Source organism: Ursus maritimus, unplaced genomic scaffold (assembly GCF_017311325.1).
Source record: "Ursus maritimus isolate PB19 unplaced genomic scaffold, ASM1731132v1 scaffold_13, whole genome shotgun sequence".
Classification (NCBI taxonomy): Eukaryota; Metazoa; Chordata; class Mammalia; order Carnivora; family Ursidae; genus Ursus; species Ursus maritimus.
In genome coordinates this window covers 50,138,409-50,159,215 of record NW_024423675.1, presented here as the reverse complement: position 1 = coordinate 50,159,215, position 20,807 = coordinate 50,138,409, and the positions used below count along the sequence as shown (strand labels likewise).

Here is a 20,807-nt window from a genome sequence, read left to right as displayed (position 1 = left end):
CTCGCTGGGCGGTGACGAGAGGCTGAAGTCAAAAAGTTTGGGGAAAAAAATCAATAAATAACATTATGTAATTTCCTCTGGGATTTGGACTGCTTTCATTTGATTATTTTCTGGTTCTTGGTAGTTCATATGGAAAAGGCACAGGGTCATAATCTGTGATGCCTTCCGTTATTTGGCCTTTACGCAGGGACTGTTTGATTCCATGAGGAAAGAAACCAGAAGAAAGAAAGAAAAGAGAAAAAAAAATCTGAAAATAATCCCCTCCCGGAACTGAATCTGATGCCATCAGAGAACAATGTCTGAAGCAAAGAGAATGGGGGCGCCTGGCTGGTTTGGTCAGTGGAACCTGTGACTCTTGATCTTGGGGTTGTGGGTTTGGGCCCCTCGTTGGGTGTAAAGATGACTTAAAAATAAAATCATAAAAAAAAAAGGGAATTACATCAGAAAAAGTTATTTTCCTGTCTTGTTTGGTGTGCTGCTAGAAGCTCTTTTTTGAAGTAGTGACCCATTTCTTACTAGAGTTTGCACTGGACAGGAAACTTCTTACAAAGAAGCTTGCTTTGTTCACCTTCACCTTGTCATCCGTGAGGCACCAGGAAACCTCTCAAAGAGCAGGACTATCACTGCAGCCCAGTGACGTGAAGGTATCCAGGCTGAGCTCCACTTGCTTTGTTGACATGTACAATGTTCGATTTATTTCCAAATAATATTCAATCCTGTTTACTATCAGTTTTTGCTATCTTACCAAAGAAGACGAAGAGCCCCAACCAGGAAAAAAGACATGGAAGGGAACGGCGTTGTGTGGTGTTGGGATCCTTCATACTCACGGCAGCAAGATGGAAATGTACTGTTGATCTGCTCCATAAACTCCGTGAGGTCCGTGCTGGTGTCGTGTGGGGGAGCCAGCAGGTCCTCGGCTGCTGTGACAGCAGAAAGAACAGAAAATTCTGAAAGGAACGTCCAGCCTTCCACCAAAACCCAGCATCAGGAGAAAATACTAATCCTGGCCTCGAAATATCAATGTGAAAATCATTCTCCTTGAAAACAACAATTTTAGGGAATAACACCAAAACCATTTTTGTATCAAGTTGTTGGTAATATAATTTCATATCAAGAAAATGTATTAGATGTTTCTGTTGGAAGATTCCATGTGCCGGGGGAAATTTATGAGTGAAAAATAAGTAACGTGGTCATATTATTTCAATTTCTTAGAATTCCATTATTTTGCATTCCAAGTGTTTTTTCATGTAGAAAAAAAAATCTACCAGTTCCTTTTTCCTTCCTTCTTTCTTCTCAGAGACGCTGGTGTGGGCTAGCTTATGCTGCCGCAAATCTAGAGGTGTTTTAGAAGATACTTTTTACTTTGATGTTTTTTATTCTATAACCAATAAATAGCAAAATAATTCACTTATTTAAAACAATTAAAATAATATGAATACTTTAGGTTTTCTTCTGATTAATGCAGCAAAAGATATCTTATAAACAAATTAATTTGGTTAAAATCTGTGGTCCTCAGTAGAATTTTAGAACTTAAATTTCATCAATAACAAAATGTCATTCCTGAATGCCGGTTGACAGAGCCCTTCCCAGCAGCAGTGACAAGCCCTTTTGTGACCAAGGACAAGCTGGGTGAGACCTTGGCCTCAGACCGGGAGCGGGGGAGAGGGGGCAATGTCTATACGGACTAGCAAGGAAAAAGCAGAATATTCAGTTCCCAGATCTGGGCAAAGAAAACCATGCTAGGTATAATATACTTTAGGATTATATTCTGAATATATACACATATACATTTTAGAGATGGAAAATTTATTTAAAAAAAAAAGAATCATTCTGAGGGCAAAGCAAAAAAACAAATTGTTGCTCATCCCAAAAGGAAAGAGCACTTCTTTTCATCTCTCACCAAAATTCAATCCGCTACTACACATTATATAAACAAATATATTATAGCTGATTATTTTTAAATGTTTGCTTTTGGGGTGTTGTTAAAATGTCTTTGTATGCAGCTGAGCACGAAAAGAATATGAAACTCTTCTATGCTCTAAGGCACCGGTAAGAATGCTATTTAAAATGAAAGGGGCGCCTGGGCAGTTCAGTGGGTGAAGCTTCTGCCTTCGGCTCAGGTCATGATCCCAGGGTCCTGGGATCGAGCCCCACATCAGGCTCCTTGCTCATTGGGGAGCCTGCTCCTTCTCCCTCTGCCTGCCTCTCCCCCTGCTTGTGCTCTCTCTCTCTGCCAAATAAATAAATAAAACTTTAAAACAAAATTAAAAAAATAAAATGAAAGACAAACTAATGGTGAAGCTCAGAGCAGAGCAGGGGGGTTAGCCAGGTCTTGGGGATACCAACCTGCTTGGTGCAACTGAGGACCAGGGTCGGGATCCAGAGAGTAGCTCAGGGCAGACTGCTGAGGTGAAGCCCAGGGGGAGACACCGTTGATTCGGGAATCAGATTCAGGCTGCAATCACATTCAGAGGTTAAAGCAGATGAAGGACTCCAACAACTGCTAAGGAAAACATTTTTGTTTCTGACTTCCATGGATAATTAAATCACACCAAGTTCTTTGGCCACAGACATTTAGAATACCTGTTTTCCTCAGTTTGGTGGGCTCACCAGTAGTTCCTCTGAGTACTGGGTGGTCTGGCCCCCTCGGTTTGGGCTCCTTGAAGAGCTCGATTGGTTATAACGTGAGATTTAATTATCAGTGTCAGCTTCATCTCTCAATTTTTCTATCATGATTTTCATGTCAACCAAGTGGACTTAGAAAAGGTTTCATTCATCTTTAAAAAAGGAGCACTGCTTCCCATACAGTAAATGTATCCAATTTCAAAATCAGCTCATTTCTTTATTTAAATCACTATTTAAAGGCAACACTGGAGAGGTAAGGACATAACTTTGGATTCACATGCTTGAATTCAAACTCCGCCACGCAGAACCTACCTAATTCTGAGCAAATTTTATAAACCTCTGTGCCTTGGATTCTTTATTTATAAACTGGGGATGGTAAAAAGAGTGCCTGTGTGGAAGGATTTTGTGAGGAGGCCGATCAGTTTCCACAGAGCTCAGAACAGAATTGACACACAGTAAACACTTTGTAAGCCCACTCTGCACAAGCTTGGAAATGGTGCTGGATACACTGACAAGTATGAGCTCAAATTAGAAAGTGTGATCCATTTTATAGGGAATGCAGAAGTTACAATGTTTCTGATGCCGATTTTACCATTAAATTTATATTAGTTGAAGTCCGGTGGTTTTGCCAGTTTTTACTGTCAGGTGAATTTTCCATCTACTTCTGGCATTCATGCTAAATCATTAAGAAGAGATAAGAGGTCCACAGTCTGGGATATACAGAGCTATTTAGGTATCAGCTCTCTCTAAAAGCATTACTGTGCAATTCTGAAGGCACATGAGCCATTAGGCAGCTCTGTCTAATGGGATGGAGAGAGTCGGGGGAGGAGAGGGGAGTGAGGGAAGCAGAAGAGCCGTTAGCTCTCCAACAGGCTATGGAAAATAAAGGTTTCGAGCACGGCTTCCTTCGCAAAGATTCTATTGCTGCATGAGGTTAACAATAACACTTCATATTTTAAATCAGAGATTTCAAGAGAAAATGCATCCCTCACACAGGCACCACTGAGAAACTTCAAATTCACAGTGCTTACAATGTGGGACCGGAGAAGACTCAAACATTCCAGAAGGCTTAGGGAAAGCCAGGCTTTGGGGCACTCTAGGGGAACTACTGTTTTCTAATGACGTACAAAGTAAGCCTTCCCTAAAACAGTCTGACGCACATCCTGAAACAGCGACAGACATACAGAAAAGTATGTGGTCGAAAGGCGAGATCTGTGGCGTGCTATGTAGGTGAGGCAGAAATCACGCTGTTTGGAATGATTCTGACAAGTTAAAAGATGCTGACAGCAACTGTGACAAGATGGTTTTCGGACACTTGAGAAGATCACTGGAGAAAAAGTTGCTTCTGCCTTTGGTTGGAGAAATCCTTTCTGGAGAAAGGCACTGCCTAATCACGCCTGGGGTCCCACATTGCACAGGCCAGAGAAAAAGGCAAAAGGTGACATGAGTGTTGATGTCAGGGATTCTTCAAGAAAGAGAAAGTCTAGCCCCATCTGTGGGGATTCTGCCCACTATGCACCTGCTACCAAAGCATCTTCCTGACAGTTCGGTGACATGACTCCTGTCCTTTCACTGCTGGACGTGATCAAGTACTTAAGTCTCTACAGTGTTGTGTCTTTATGTGCAATACTATCTTGATGTATATTGTACTGTCTTGTCTTGCAAGCACCAAGAAGACAAAAACTGTGTCTGATGCTTCTTTTACGTCCCAAAGAAGAGTGTTTTTCAAAACTGTAGGCTGTTATCTACTAATGAGTTATAAAATTGATTTGGTAGGTGCTGACCAGCAGAAAGAAAGAAAAGAGAAAGAGATGAAAAATGGGAGGGAGGGACGGAGAAAGAGAAACACAGGAAGGAAGGAAGGAAGGAAGGAAGGAAGGAAGGAAGGAAGGAAGGAAGGAAGGAAGGAAGGAAGTTAGTAAAATAGAAAATAAGAGATCGCATTTCTTTATTATGGCAATTATGTTGTATTCATCATACAAGTATGCATTCATCATAATGTAAGTTGTATTTCTTATTGTCAAGAAAGTGTGCAAACAATTGCCATAAAACATGGTCTGATGTTAGGAAATGATAGCTGTCCATTAATAAACATCTGTTACCGAATTTCATGAAATAGCTCACTGGAAGAAAGGCTTAGTATGAAGAGCTCCACTGACTTCCTTCCCCTTAATCTCCACAGCGCTCCCACGTGTAATTTACACAGATGTATGTTACAGGGTCTTTTCTTTGGAGCTGAGATAGATTTCCGTGTTATAGAAGAAGGGGATATTCCATCTTAAGCGGGGCAAACACACTTTTGGAGCCAGTGGAGCGTGGAGGTGAGAGGCCGCAAGTGAGCCTCTCTGCTGATGCTGGGAGCATGCTCGGGGAGCCCGCCGGGCTGGGAGGGGGGGTGGGCGCCCCCCCACCCCACCCGAGGTCCACGCACTCTACCTGCTCCAGCAGCTGGCGAAGGCGGTGGAGTTGAGATTCCAGCTGCTTATTGTGATCTTCTAAAATCTGCATCCTAGCCTCCAGCCGGCCTTTGTGCTGCCTGAGGAGTTTCGCTTCTGCTATAAGTTCCGAGTCCTCGGACGTGTGGTGAGGAGACACAACAGAGTCTGGAGGTGACCCGACGGGGAGACCCCTTCTCAGGTGCTGCTCCTTCAGCTGCTCATATTCCACCTGCAGGTTTCTAATGCAGAAAAGGAAAGACCGGAATCACTACCGTGTGCATCGCCTTCTCTCTGAAACTGCCCACGAGCTCCAGACTTAACTCAGGCTCCTGCTTTCTTCTTAGGGAAAAACATTTATTAACAGCGAGATGAGTCAGCATGAACCCCATAGTTTCAAGCAGGTGTTCTAACAGACATCACCCCTGAACCCTCCGTGTGTGATCTAGCCAATGTCCTGGCTTCTCAATCTCCTCTAAAACTTGGACTCCACCTGGATTTCTTAGAAAACACTTCTGAAGAGAGAAGGGGTAGGGGTCATATTGAAAGTATCATTCCAGAATTTCCCTTGAGAAGTTTTGCCCATGGGGACATAGCTTCTTCTCCCAGGTCGGCGCACCTTTGTTCTTCCTCCAAGTCGGCAATGATCCGTTCCAGTTCTCCACGTTCTTCCCGTTCTACCGACTTCAGGATCTGAGCTGGACTCTGGGGCTGGCTGACCGGGGACTCCCCTCCGAGCGTCTGACAGTACTGCTGGATGAGGGCATGCTCGTCCTCCCTAGGAAGACAAAACGGACACACGCTGGGGCGCACGTCTGCAGGTGGACGTCTCTGGTTGTAAGGGAAGTAGAAACAATGATGATGGGGGTGGCTGCTGGGCCACATCTGCCTTGAAATTCCACGTCCCTCTATCATCCCTTAAAAACTCTAGGAAGATATTTACCTAACAGGTATGTGTACTACACATATCAACATTCCGTGCTTTGCCTTAGACTAACCTGCGTATATCACAAGCCTCAGGAGAGATTCCATTCAGCAGAGGTATCAGAGAAGGTACACCACTGACACAGTTAATAGAAAAGAGACTTGAGGCAAAATCCATAATTGAATACCAAATGAGTAGTTTAAAAGACTTAATCAAAAATAAACTGCTCTCGACTGTTTGTATATCTCCAAAATTCATTATGTGGAAGCCTAACACCCAGTGGGATGGCACTTGGAGGGGGGCCTTTGGGAGGTGATTTGGTCATGAATACGATTAGTGCCCTTAGAACAGAGAGTCCAGAGAGCTGGCTTCCCCTCTCTGCCACATGAAGACACAGTGAGAAGAGAGTCATCTGTGAACCAGGAAGAGGGCTCTAACCAGACCCCAAATCCGCTAGAACCTTGATCTTGAACTTCCCAGCCTCCAAAACTGTGACAAATAAATTTCGTTTCTAAGCTGCTTGGCCTATAGTACTGCGTTACAGCAGCCCACATGGACTAAGGCCTAAATTGATTTCACTGGCTTTAGCATTTGGTTGAAAGTTATTTTGTAATGCTTTGTAACCCACAGAATGGAAGAATATAATCCTCATATTCTTTCATTTAAATAACATAGCAAAAATTATAACTGTAGATATTTATAAAATATCTGCAGATATTTACTTGATATTATCAGCACATCTTCACTAGGATCAATCATTTTGCATTAAAACAAGAAACTACAGCTACTTAGACTCTCCTACTTTTCTACCTACTTATCTGATCAATTAGACATATCAATTACATGGTCGAATCTAATGATTGACAGAAACGGAAGCATAATAAGATAGACAAAACTGGTACTTTCTCGAGAAGGAAATGCTCAGCAGCATGCCTGGAAGCCCTTCTCTTCCTTTATGGGGAGATTCAGTCAGATCTCCCTGTAATCGTGCAAGGGACAGACCCCCTGGCTAATGCCAGTGGGAGGTTCTAGCGACAGCATGAAGACTTCAGCAGATCAGACCTGGTCTGTTGTGATAGTGTTTGGTAAACAAATCCTGGAATCTATGGATTTACAGGATAGGGCTTTAGAAAAACAACAAGTGAGTAGCTCTGAAGGTGTAAAATGGAGCTGTGTCATGACTGCACCAGCTCGTCTGGCAGTGATGTGCCTGCAAACGTCCCTTAGAGACCTCGTCCATTGCACTGGGGTCAGAGCACACCCTAATGCAGTCCCGGAGAGTCTGGGGAGTGGTGGTGACAGTCTGGGATCTCAGACTGGTGCCTGGCCGCTGACAGGCAACACTCCATACGACGTAAGATCTTTGATTCCTCTGAGTCCGATTTGAAAATGCAGCCCTGTGTGATCACAAGTTTACTGGGATGAAAAGGGGACTTGAAATTGCATCTGAGAGTTAGTGAACTCATAGGAAAGGTGGGTCCTGAGCCCTGTGATCAGAAGGATATAATGAAGCAAAGGAGAAAAATGAGTGTTATGCCTGCAGGACAGCCAAAGCAAAGGTTCAGATGAACTACTGATTGATTTCTTTTGCTTCCTTTATTGGTAACCTCTCCCTCTCTCTAAATTTATATATGGAGACAGTGTGTGTGGACATACATTTAACAAAAATAAAGGTCATACACGTTGGTTAGGATCACAATATAAATATCACTATCGAACCTCACCCTCCTTCTACGATCAAATTCAATGGGGGGAGGAGAAGGACATTAACCACACAGTGAGCAACTGGGAGAAGGAGCGTGGATGGGGCAGAGGCTGAGATAAGCCATGGCGTCACCTTGGATTAACGTTCTTGAGAAAATGCAGTGTCACTGAAGAGTCAATAAAGGAGCCTCTTGAAGAATCACATGCTTGTTCCCAAGTGTGGAAGGATGAGGATAAGAGGGAACAGATACAGCACCACTGCAGAGCAGCATCTAAAAGCCCCTAGGCTGCCCATGTAGCTAAATCAGACAGAAAGGCTGTGGGTGAGGGATGGGCATTTTCCTGATGGGAACTCTATGGCCAATACCCTAAACCTAACAGACATACATACACACATACATACCTACATTTATTTATTTATTTATTTATTTATTTATTTATTTATTTATTCATTCATTCATTCATTCATTCGTTCATTCAGTGTGGAGCCCAACATGGGGCTTGAACTCATGACCCTGAGATCAAGACCTGAGCTGAGATCAAGAGTTGGTGCTTAACCAACTGAGCTACCCAGGTGCCCCACTAACCCTAACTATTATGAAGCAGCAGAAGCTGGAGATCAGGCTAATGCATCAGCACACTGGGACACCCATTAGCTGTCGAAGATGGCAACACTCTAAGTCAGTGATCTTTATCACTGTTAGGAGGCACTTTATCCAGTTCGAGTGGAGAGAAGTCATAGTAAGAGAGGACAACAAGTAGAAATCTAAAATATGGAGAGGAAAGATACAAAGCATAAAGATACAGTGGGCATAAAATAAAGTAATAGCAAAGTAAGAGTATAATGCAACATTTTGTAATGTTTCTCAGGCTGAAATAAAGTATAGAAACTAAAAAGACTGAGCATCCAATAATAATAATAATAATAATAATAACAACAACAACAACAACAAGACAACAACAAAAGAGAAACCCCCATGAAATTTCTCTATTTTAAGGATAAAGCATCACAAGCAATCAACCAGAAATCAAAACGAGACAGTAACTCTTGCAAAAGAAGTAAAAGATTTAGGCTCCTGCTCTCTATAATATCCAATGTCAAAAAGCTAAGGAGCAATGTCTACCCCAGCCATTCCTGTGACCAGCCAGACCATGCAAATGGCCAGCAAACCACTTTGTCCATAAAACACAAGAAAGAAAGAGCAAGCAAGCATAATGCAAAATAGAACAAAAGCAGATGTTAACCTTAGGTATTGCCATAAATAAGAGGTAAGCTGATTTTCACTTTGGTTAAAAAAACAATCCTATGATTCCTATGAACAATTCACCTAAAAGGAAATTGAGGACTAAAAGTAAAAGTAAAAAAATATATATAATAAGCCAAAGGAAAATTTGAGGCCTGTAAGCTATCTGGTGGGTCTATGACCTGATCATGGATCCTAGCACAGAGCTCCTCCCTGTCACAAGGCAGCATCAGACCACTGAGGCCCTTAGAACATTCACGCCAGCAAGCATCTGACTCAGGGACTGTACTCAGTGCTCGATATTAGCACCAACTAACTTTCTGTTTTCAAGATTTGGGGACTAGCCACAGTGAAACAAATATCTACACAAACAAGTCAAAATTAGATCTGAGATACATTTTGCTGTAAACATTACGTAGCTTTATTCCTCCTGGGGAGTTGATGGGGTTTAACTTATTACTGTAATCACCATCATCACCACTATCATTACATTCTTTTATTGAGGTATCTGAAAGGGATTTAAGGTAATTTCTAAAAAAAAAATCATTTATGTATAACACACAATTTCAGCCTTAAGTATTTCTCACAGATTATTAGTCCTAAAAGTTAATTATAAAAATAAATACATTCAAGTTCTTAATTATATCTAGTAAAAACCAAGAGAATACCCTTTAAAGATAGATAGTCCATGAGGTACCAGACGAGGGCCTTTACATGCAATAGTTCTAAAATAGAAAAGGTTGCAAAAATATAAGTCTGCACCAATGAAATACCATTAAATGGAATATAATTATACTATATTTAAGTCACACATCTAGATTACAAAATTAGTACATATCCAATGACAAAAGAACTGTGAGTCATTCAATGACCTTTTGAAAGACGAGACATAAATAAAAATAACAATAATTTCCCTCCTCTTAAGGATTATTCTGTTCCAGGCTTCAGAGGTGGAAACAGCAATGCCAACGCAAACCATACCCAAGTTTGGTCTTTCCACATAAGACACTGTCACTCAAGGCAGGCAGCAGATGGAGGAGACACCCTAATGGCAGTGGTCTAAAGATCCGTCCTTGAGTTCCTGCTACTGAAATTCCCCAGGACTATCCTGGGTCCTGTATCGATGTAAGTCATGGATGTTCAATTCCTCCTTCGAAAAAAATTAATATCCTCAAAATCAATGCCTTTTAAAATTGTCCAGAGGCAACTTTCAGGAGGAAAGGGAGCACTGGGAATTGGGTCTATGTGGGGGAAGAGCTATGAGACTGATTCATGTCTAGGCTGGGGAGGCAGCCGCCCATGACGCATGGGAATGCAACAACGAATTAACCAGCTTCACAAAGAATGAATGCGGTCAGGAGCCAGCATTGGTCCATAGACCAATTTGAGGGACAGAGAAAGGGTCAAACTGTAGGATGGCTGCTTTTGAAGACACAAATGACTACAAGGACCCTGAGTAACTTAGAATCACAAGTTCAAATTTCAAAATTCACACCTGAAAGTACAAGGATTTCTTTTATCACCTATGACTGCGATCATCCCAAACCACATTTAGGAGATCAGTCTTGGATGTATTGAATTACAAAATCTTCTAATTAGGTCCGGACTGTGAAGTTGAGGCGTGGATGGAGAATGGGCAGGATTGGGACAAGGAAAGTGATGACCTCAAGGACGCCTGCAGATGCTCTGACCCCCTCCATCCCCACCCCCATTGCAGTGCTCCCGTCTGGCAAGCCTTCCCTTCCTACGTAGCGGAGGCACAACTGTGAGGTGGTCAGGGGTGGTCAGGAGTGCCTGTGCCTCCAGCCAGGCTGCCTGGGTCTGAATTCCACTACTTACTGACAGTGAGACCCTGGCAAGCTCCTTAACCTCTCAGGGCTTCAATTTACTCATCTGTAAAATGGTGGTCACAGAAACAAGAGTAGCATCTCAAGGGGTCCTGCGAGGATTAAAGAAGCAAAGATGGGCAAAGTGCCTAGTGCAGTGCCGGCTCCCAGGATGCTATTCACAGAGGGAGAGATGGTGGTAGTTTTTCTATCATCCCTGTTGTTATTCAAGAGAAACCTAATGATATTTTTATGACCTACTGGTGTAACAAAACCTCCACTCAAAGGCCTGGAGGAGAGGTTGAGAAATTCAAAAATGAGAAAAATTCCAAAATGTATTGTAGAAGTTTGCTATTACGTTGTTTTTTGTTTTTGTTTTTGTTTTTTTGTTTTTGGCTTAAGGCACTCTGAGCTAGCTTCCAATTTTTCCCAGCAACAGTACAAACTGCTAGTATTTTGATGCTGGTTGCCTCAAGACAGACCTAAGAGTGAAGCAGAAGAGCCAAGGCTTCCTTGAGAAGCCACTGAACCCTCGTTCAGAAGCTGGCGATACTGTTAAGTGGACCGAAAACTGTCCTCTGTTGTCTCAGGATTGTGTCATGACCCTGTCAATGCTAGAGCTTGAGGAAATTTCCAGGGAAAGGCCGGGTTAGAGTTCCTGCTACTACACTAAGGTCCTGTAGGAAACAAGAAAGCTGAAAGCAAAGAAGGAACAGCATAGCATCCTGTTAAAAGCAGTGAAGATTTCTTCCTGTATCTTGTGATCTAAGATGCTAAATTATTAGATGGGGAAACACAGAAGGACAGTTGGAGAAACAAATAGTGGGCCTGGTTCCTAACCCTTCCATCACAAATTCTGTGGAGCACCATCTGCCCAAAGGAGGTAAGAAGCACTCTCGTTGGAAGGCTCTATCCACCGGGAGAGAAGGTATTTATTGTAGTATGTGTAATACTTATTCACTTTGTCAAATCAATAGTATCGACTAAAATGGAAATGCTTAGGTAAGTAACTATTACACCTTTAAGTGAGAAAAGGTGACCACTCCAAGTCAAACCAGTGGATTCTAGATCCAGGGTAGGGCTTCAAGGACTCAGAGTCCTTGTTTGCAATCTCACTTGAATGGCAGTTCACTGCCATAGTCACAGGAAAAGAACCCCAGAATACTCAGTAATTCAAACTGTGAAAGAGCAAAGGACTTCCAGGATTGGCTTTATCAAAATAAGATTTATTAACGTAGTCCCTAAGAAAATATGAATGCACCAGTGACTAGAAAACGATTTCTCTTTAGTGGCGGATAGATACATTCTTACACTGCTAATTTAACTGAATATTACATTTAAGGGAGAATTTGTTTCTTGCCTTTTCCGCTACCTAGAGGCCACCTGCATCCCTCTATTTTTAAAGCTGGCAGCCTCGCATCTGCAAATCTCTCTGTATCTGACCTCTGCTTCCATGGCTGTATCTTTCTCTAACTGACTCTTCCCCTCATGGGATTACATGGGGTCTACTTAACTAATCTAGGATAATCTACCCATCTCAAGATCCCTAACTTTTCTCATGCGCAAAGTCCCTTTTGCCATATAAAGTGACACATGCATAGCTTTCAGGGATTAGGATGTGAAGTTCTTTGGGGGTCATTCATCTGTCTATCAGAAATGCCCTTCAGGGGCACCTGGGTGGCTCAGTCAGTTGAGCATCTGACTGTTGGTTTCAGCTCATGTTGTGATCTCAGGGTCATGAGCCTTGGGCTCTGTGCTTAGCAGGGAATCTGCTTGAGATTCTCTCTCTCCCTCTCCCTCTGCCTCTCCCCCTGTTTGCATGCTCTCTGTCTCTCCCTCTCAAAATAAATAAATATATCTTTTAAGAAATGCCCTCCCCATGTTCTTCCTCTATAAACATCTATCAGTGGATCTTTCCTCTAGCCAGTCAGATTCATGGGGACAATATTTACATCTGCGGACTTTTATGGTACTGGGTGTGTGGCAATGGCATGCTGATAAACATTTAATGAGCTTTCCAAAAAAATAAATGAATAAAAAGGCCCTGAATTGTAGCTTTTGCAATTTCTATGGTTTAAATACTTTCATCAAGCCCAATTTCAAGCTAATGTCTTTACTGAATGTAGAGTTTGGAAAAAATACACAGTTGAACACCATCTGACAAATACAATAAATTACCCCAAGAACACAGATAATAGTAAAATGAAGTAGAATAACTAGGGCATGATGGGGTTTGAGTGTTACTTTTGTATTCATTTGAATCTAATTTAGTTAATTGTAAGTGTACACAAATTAATTTCTATAATGGCTCTGTTTAACATACAGCTTACAAACTTCCCGAAAATGTGACAACTGGCTCTTACAACTGGCTCTAACACACCACTGCATGGTAGGTATATAATAAATATTTGTTGGACAAGATGAATGAGTTAATATAGCTAATGATAGTATATTAAAATGTATTCAGCTGTTAGTCATCTGATTATTTTTTCTTCTTCTCAGACATTAGTATTAAATTTTAAAATAGTGTTTATTTTAATTTGAAGACAGGCTGTACTAAATTTGAGCATTACCTTCACTCTGTTCACAGGGCATGACAAACACATTTTAAAGAATTTAAATTTGGTTTTAATTACTATTTTTTATTTCATCTAATTCTTTGACTATTGTCAACCTTGTAGAAATTATGTTGATTTAAGGGATACGCACGATATCTAACTGCTTTATATAAAATACATACTCACAGCTAAATATGAAACAAGCATTATAAATATGCTATTATCTTGGTTTGGGAATTGTTTCATATTCATAGTACATGAATAATAATCATTACTGTATTCTTGTAAACTATTAACATGCTAATGTTTGAAATTTAAGATTGGAAAACCTCCTGACATTTTTATTTATAAGTTAATGATAGTAAAACAATTTTTAAAATATTGATAGGGAGCTATTCTATATTAGAGTGCTTAAGGTACTGCAACTTGGCTCTCTCCATGGCCTTTTTTAGTATAGAACACCCGAGTACTATGTTCTGTAACCTTCCTGGCTGCCTTACAGCTCCCCACCAAATGCGAACAACAGTGAACCTACTTAACTCGAGTAAACTTGACACTACTGAAATCTTTTAGACATCATGCAAAATCCAAAACGTTAATTCCAAGGAGGGGGAAAAAAGGGAAAAGTTCCAAAGCAAGATGACACACAATAGTAGGATAATCAAAGATAAAATATTTGCCTCGAAAGTTTTTTTTTTTTAGTATTTTTCTAAAGTCAACAAGACTTTTCCTGGTTGCTAATATAATAAAATATTGGCAGAGAAAATAACACTTTTCAATGAAGTGGGGAGTATATGTCCAAGCTTGTGTGGTCATAGTGGTTAAATGGCAGGGATTATGGAGAAAAAGTGAGCCAGCAGAAGGAAGAGGATTCTACAGAAGGGCATGTATTTTGTGGAAATACATTTGTTATATCAACAAGAAATATGTGACAAATGGAATGAATATCTATGCCTGTATTTATAAACAGAACAATCTGATTTCCTGAGGCAAATTAGTTGACAAATACAGGATTTTTTCATTAACTTACATGAAACTAAATAAACATATCCAATTTATATTATCATGGTTTGAAAGCATAAAATCTATCTAGATTTTTTGTAACCACACTTATCAATTTTGATTGGGATCAAAATTCAGAGCCACAATCAATGAAGATTATTCCTGACAGCCATGATACAAGACCCGGGCTTCTCCGGTAGGGCTAATTTCATGATTTACTTACACGCTTCCTGTGGTAGAGCTGCTATCAGTGAGGAAAGATCCATTAGTCCTTTCCATCTGGGCCAGCCTGAAAAATGAAAATAAAGAGTTTTCATCATGTGGCCCCATAGGGCATGGTCAACTGAGGTCCATTCCCTGTCGTTCTCAAATGTCATAATTCTGACAAAATAGGAAAAGGTCCAAATCTCCTAATAAGATTGGGAATTTAAAACAACATCTACCTTTCCATCACCGCTGCCTTAAGGCTTGAGGGCCTTCATCTTTTACCGTGCTATATAGACTCCTAATTCACCGAGGCTTCTAACTGATCTCCCACACCTGACCATTGGTCTCCATTCTCACAAATCTGACTATGTTCCTCTCATGTCTAAAGACTCGCCATGACCCCGTTAACCTAAGACATAACTCAACTCCTTAGCAAATGGGGCTTCATTAGCAGACTTCAGCTTCTACTCCTTCACTCCTCACTCCTTTAAACAAGCCACGTTCTTTCCCAGCTCAATGCTTTTAAGTATGTTTTTCCATTAGTTTAAGCCTACCTTTTCCCAGAAATTCTATCTGGCCAAGACACAGTTGAAATGTTACTATTTATATGATGTTTGAACTAACCATTTTAGGAATAGCTAGTTGCTAGCACCATAGACATGTCCTATACACTTCTTTTCTGGAAGTCTGTGCATGCCAGCAAGACCAGCCTATACTCTATACTGTTGAAGGACTCTAAAATAAAGCTCTATAACAAAGCATTAGCATAAATTTAATTACATATTGTAATTCATATGTACACCATCTCCTGAGAACACTTTCAGTTCCTACTCTCATTCATTGAAATGGGTTATATTATCTAAATCTTGCTTGTCTAGTGTTTGGATTCTCATGAGCTCAAAAATCACATCCCATGGAGATTCACTCTTCACAGAATATATAGCAGGTGTTTGGTAAAGTGCAAATCACTACATGGAAAGATGAGAACTCAGATTCCAAATATAATGGAGTCACGACTCTTGCAAAACATCTCTTCAATCAAGGCATGTCAATGATACAGGCGCAAACAGAAATAGATACATTCTGGGTGGCAGCACAGCGGAGGGCTCCTATCGAAGTCTCTTACCGTGTGGCATACTGTTCTATTCTGGAATGGGTGTCATCATGAAACAGCTGAGGAGACTGTGAGGGGCTATAAGAGAAAAAGCAAAGAAACAGTTTTATGCCCAAATACTGATAGATGTTACTATTAGGAATGTTAGGTTAGTTAAACAGCGAATTTGCCATGCAAACAAACCATGAGGATTGTTACCCAGGAGGCAGACTATTCTTTTAGCTCAAGAGTTTTGTAATCACCCCCATGCTAATGACACCGATCAGAGTACCGGCTCCTGCAGAGGGAGCTGTGAATACTCACTCATAGTGCTCTGGCCACATGCTGATGAGTGTGACAGGACTGCAGAGGGGGAGAGGGAAACAGAAGTCACAGAACTAGCACTTGAGAGCGATTGCAGACAAAAGTGATGGGAGGCTGGGGGAGAAGACATTCTCAACTGTCTTCCACTCTCACGTTTGGTTGCCCTGAGGTGCACCAAGGGGAAATCAAAAGTAGAAGTTCCTGTTTATTCTAGAGAAGATGCTGTGCATTCAAGTGCCTGTAGGGGCTTTTCACAGATATTACAGGACATTTGTCACAGGATAGCAAATGCATCTTAAGTAGTCTCATTGAAAAAAACAAAATGCTCTACAATAGCTCAAAAACATGGAATAATTGAAAAGATAATACAGATAATGCTCCATGATATACCAAGAGATGATGTAATCAGATTCTTGTTTTTCCTGGAGAAGAAACTTGGTCAGAAAGTCCAAAGACTACATTATATCTTGACGGCAGAGTTGCAATAAAATGAGATTTTTCTGATTCTTTCTCCAGTTTTAAATATATAAATTCAAATCCGAGTGTGCACGAAGTATCTCAAACTCCCAGAGATGCCGAAAGAAGATACTACACGTAGATCCTCTCCCCTACACCCAGCCCCAAATGTCACATTATCAATAAAGCTGAAAGCAACTAGATGATGATAAACTGTCTTCAAATGCAATTTTCTCTGCAAGTTCCATCTATGCAGATGATAAGGAAATGTGTTCTGCCTCAGTCCGGAGCTTGATCCTTCAGTACCCTCCCAGCCCTGGGGATCCTCCAACCTCAAAAACTGCCTAGAAATCCCCAGCCCTGGGGACCCTCCAACCTCAAAAACTGCCTACAAATCTCCAAGTATCCATGAAATATCTTTTGAAAAGAACTGAACATAATGAAAAACCCTAATTTTAATTGTTTTTTGAGGGCGGTGAGGGGAGGTGCTGATGAATGTGGGAATTTAAAAGTCTAAAGACTTATTTATTAAATTAAATAAATAAAAGTCTCCCACACGATCTCATGTTGATTGAAACAAAGAAGGAAATTTAAATCATTCTAAATCTACTTGATTCTGCTATTTCTATTATACACAGAAACTTAAGAAAAAGTTAATGATCTCATTAGCTCCTACTAGGAAGCACAACTTAAGGTCTGAAGAGCAAAGATTAAAAGGAGATGAAGGGCATCTTACTGGGCCGAGAAACTAAGACTATACGGATCTACTTTCAAAAATAGGCATTGATCCAGGCTGTGTTTGTCAGACTATCTGTAAATAGACTTAATCATTCACATATAAGCTAGTTACAACAACAATGAAACAACACAGTATTATTCAATAGTCTTTTACATCATTACTTTTCCTTAACTCTGAGATATGGATGTTAAATGTCAAGTGAATGATTTGATATAAACTTTCCAAAAAAATCATAGCTACTCAGAGAGAGCATTTCTAAAATTCAAGTGTACTACAACATCTGCGGCAAACTTGAAGCACAAGGAAAATATGTATTTTTGATATTAATTTTGATATTTTGATATGAAAAGCTTTGTGAAATTGCATGACGAGTTCTTGTGAAGTTCATTCAGTTAGCACAAAAGTGATTCATTGAACCAAGATAAGAATGGCACAGGTAGAAAGCAGAACCAAAGTTCTCAAAAGTATTTTATACGTTGAGAACACAGAATTCTAAGAAAAGAAATAAAGATAAAAAAAATCAAACTTTAGGCCTCATTGACTTCAAAGTATTTCGATTTGTAGAAAATAAAAAAGGTTAAGTGATAAATTTTCTCATTTAATTCTGGGAGATAAAAACACGGCAGTATTTCCACTGTATAGTTATAGCCTATAGTTAGAGGGTTCAAGATAAGACACAGTAGCCTATCCCTGCTTTCCAGAGCGGGGGCTGAATGGGGTGTTTTGGTTAATCACACACTAATATGCAATGAATCAGACTCTATTAATACTCTACTAAATATTATATGAAATATAATCTAGACTTTCCTTGAAGAACTTCATGATTTTTTCAATGCCTTAGGCTTCCAGTCTTTGACCTTCTTCAACCCATTTGCCCCAGATTAGGTGGGGCCCCAGTGTGCTCTCACCTGTAAACATTCAATGGCTCCCTACTGTCTTCAGGATGAAATCCAAATACCTTGGCACCACTTACAGAGCCCTTGACTTACAGAGCCCTTCATTATGTGGGTCCTGCTTCTCTCTCCACTCTCATTTCTTGCCACTATTCCCAGCTCCCCACTCCAGTTCCCCAAATGATCTTGTCTCTGGGCTTTTGAAAATCCTTACCTAGAAACTCTCTCTCTCCTCCTCCCACACCAAACCCTGCACATCTGGCCCTGTGAATCTTGCAGGTCTCAGTTTAGCTGTCACTTCCTCCCAGGCCATGAGCTGGTTCTTGCTCCAGTAAGAACTCGAAAGGAGCATGAAACTCATCTACTCCACTTTAACCAATACCAGGCAGAAGTGTCTATTTTACTTCTTTAATCTTTAGGGAAACCAACCTACCTTTTAGCCAATGATAATCTCTCACAATTCTCAAATGACTTTTGCCACTATTTTAGCCTGTTTCTTAGCTTTATTTTCAATGGTAACTCTTTAATCAAGTCCTACTCATTTATTTTGATTTATTTTTTGAAAACTCTTGCACATATAGTTACCGAATTAATTGAATAAACCTAGCATGGGTTTGTTTACCTCCTTTTAGTAATAACTCATTTTTCTCCTAAATCCCCTCTATGTATGCATGTATAATTACTGGACATTGAATTCTGCAGGGATGAAAGGGAAAGACACAAAAGAAAATTCTAATCAGCTTCATAAATAACTTCAACACATTTACCACTTGACGGGGTTTTCTCCAATGTTCTCCCACAAATAGGAGAATAAACGAAATCAAACTTTACTACCCACTCACATAAATTGTTATACCAGAAGATTAAGTGGCCCTGTACTAGAAAGGGCTCAGCAGAAAAATGAACTATACCAACTTCAAGAACGCTTTCTAGAATTAAAAAAAAGAAGAAAACCTGCCCACTCTATCCAGTATCTCATAAATCTTTTTCAGAAAGCATCTTGTGACATCTGATTTAATCATATATTCCTTCCTTTCTTCTTCTTATTTTCCTCTCCCTGAACATGCTGGTAAATTGATGATAGATAAAATGAAGGATTTTCAGAATTGCAGCCAAAAATCATAGCACAAAATTATCTGGTAGGCTTTTCTGTTCTTTTTCTCCTGAGTGACTTTAACTAAGTCACTCAGAATAGAATGATTGATGTCAATGATTATTTTGACATTAAAAGGCAAATTATCAAAAATGCTTAAAAGGAGTATAAAAGATCAACCTACAGGCATGATTCACATGAGGGATGTAGCTATTTGAAATGGGACACAAAATGCCAATGGTTTAGCCTAAGAGTGAAAGGCACGACACTAGTTTAAGCTTATCAAATTGTCCTGTAAATAAAAGCGCTATGTGGTAATTCTATGCTTCAGGCAACTACTGCAAAGGTTAATTAGATCTGATACCAAGGGAAGTAAAATTGTGTGTTTATCATGAGGTGTTCAGCACAGTTAATCTATATATTAGATAGTAAAACAAATAAGAATGTAAAATCATATAACCTTTTAAAGAAAAAGACAAAAATATACCCATAAAACAAAGAGAGAACCAAAAATCCACTTTTCCTTATGAATTTTAAGTATATGAATAGCTCTCTTTAAACTGAAATTGCTCCAATAAAATTTATTCTAAAACGTATTGTGGAAAAAATAACTGGGAGGCATAATATTTTAATTGTACACAGTTTGATATCAAGCAAAGTTATCAGGAAGTTAGAATTTTTCTGTATGCTTTAAATGTGTGGTATTTTGGGATCTATCAACACATATAGTTGTGCACCCATAACATTATCTATAGAGGGATCAAATATCTACTGTGCTTTGGCTGTGGTCTTTCTTCTACTTCTTAGAAGGTCCCCAAATCAACAAATAACAACATACATTTGTACACAAACTCAGCAGAGCCAACAGTCTACAAAGCTTTATAAGGAAAACAAAAATTCAGGCTAAACAGTCTATCTCTCCATTTTGACATCTTTGAGTCTTGGACTGTCGTAATACTAGACTATGACAGCTCTCCGCATTTCTCTCCTACGCACAATAAAAGGAACTAAGAATTCTGAAGGTTAAAGAAAGACAGATTTCACAAAAATCACACTCAACACACTTTTTATACTTCTCACTACAATTCTCTCTACTGGAGAATGTAGAAAACTCTGCACTTCACACCTCTGAGCTTCTTCTCTAGAGTCATTTGAGAGGACATCTTTCTGTAACTAGAACGTCACTATTTTTATGACTAGGCACTTTGCTAATGATTAGCAATAAAAGTTAATTTTCCCCAAGATTCAAGCACAAGAAAATTGCCTCAGCAGGTATATTTATGCTGAGATTTTAAAAAGTCATTCAAAGATTTAAAATCACATCTCTTTTGATCTTGATATATCATTGTTAAATAATTTAAAATTACTTCTTGCATTTCTTCTGGCTTGCTTTAAAAATTCTTTTTCTTTTCATTTCAGGTTATCGATTGTTATTTTTCTTTTCTTTATAATGCCATAGTAATTTTCCTATCTTGAGACTTTGTTTCATTTATGCTTATAAGCTCAAATTACGTACTTTTAAGAAATTTTATCTATTTTATGTACCTATAAAGCTATCTGATTTTGCTGCCTTCATGCTCAAGAGAAAAGAAATTAGAAATATAAGATTTTGATGAGATTTTAGCACGGGTGTATATGAAGTAAGAGATTCAATATTATTAATAAATTTACAGTGAAAACATG

At 39.8% G+C, this 20,807-nt stretch overlaps 1 protein-coding gene across 6 annotated transcripts in view; it reads right to left on the bottom strand.

Annotated features, from left to right (window-relative positions):
* UTRN (utrophin) overlaps positions 1-20,807 on the bottom strand; it is a 485,166-nt gene that overhangs the window by 8,788 nt on the left and 455,571 nt on the right. For 2 of the 6 annotated variants that reach the window (XM_040627923.1, XM_040627922.1), the window contains 7 exons: positions 15,944-15,982; positions 15,653-15,718; positions 14,543-14,608; positions 5,680-5,838; positions 5,062-5,302; positions 2,347-2,455; positions 828-920 (listed from right to left, as the gene is read on the bottom strand). In XM_040627923.1, the coding sequence (XP_040483857.1) occupies positions 828-920; positions 2,347-2,455; positions 5,062-5,302; positions 5,680-5,838; positions 14,543-14,608; positions 15,653-15,718; positions 15,944-15,982 (773 nt within the window). Of the gene's footprint in view, positions 1-827; positions 948-2,346; positions 2,456-5,061; positions 5,303-5,679; positions 5,839-14,542; positions 14,609-15,652; positions 15,719-15,943; positions 15,983-20,807 lie in introns of all 6 variants that reach the window. The other 4 variants (XM_040627919.1, XM_040627918.1, XM_040627920.1 and 1 more) reach the window with 3 other exon arrangements.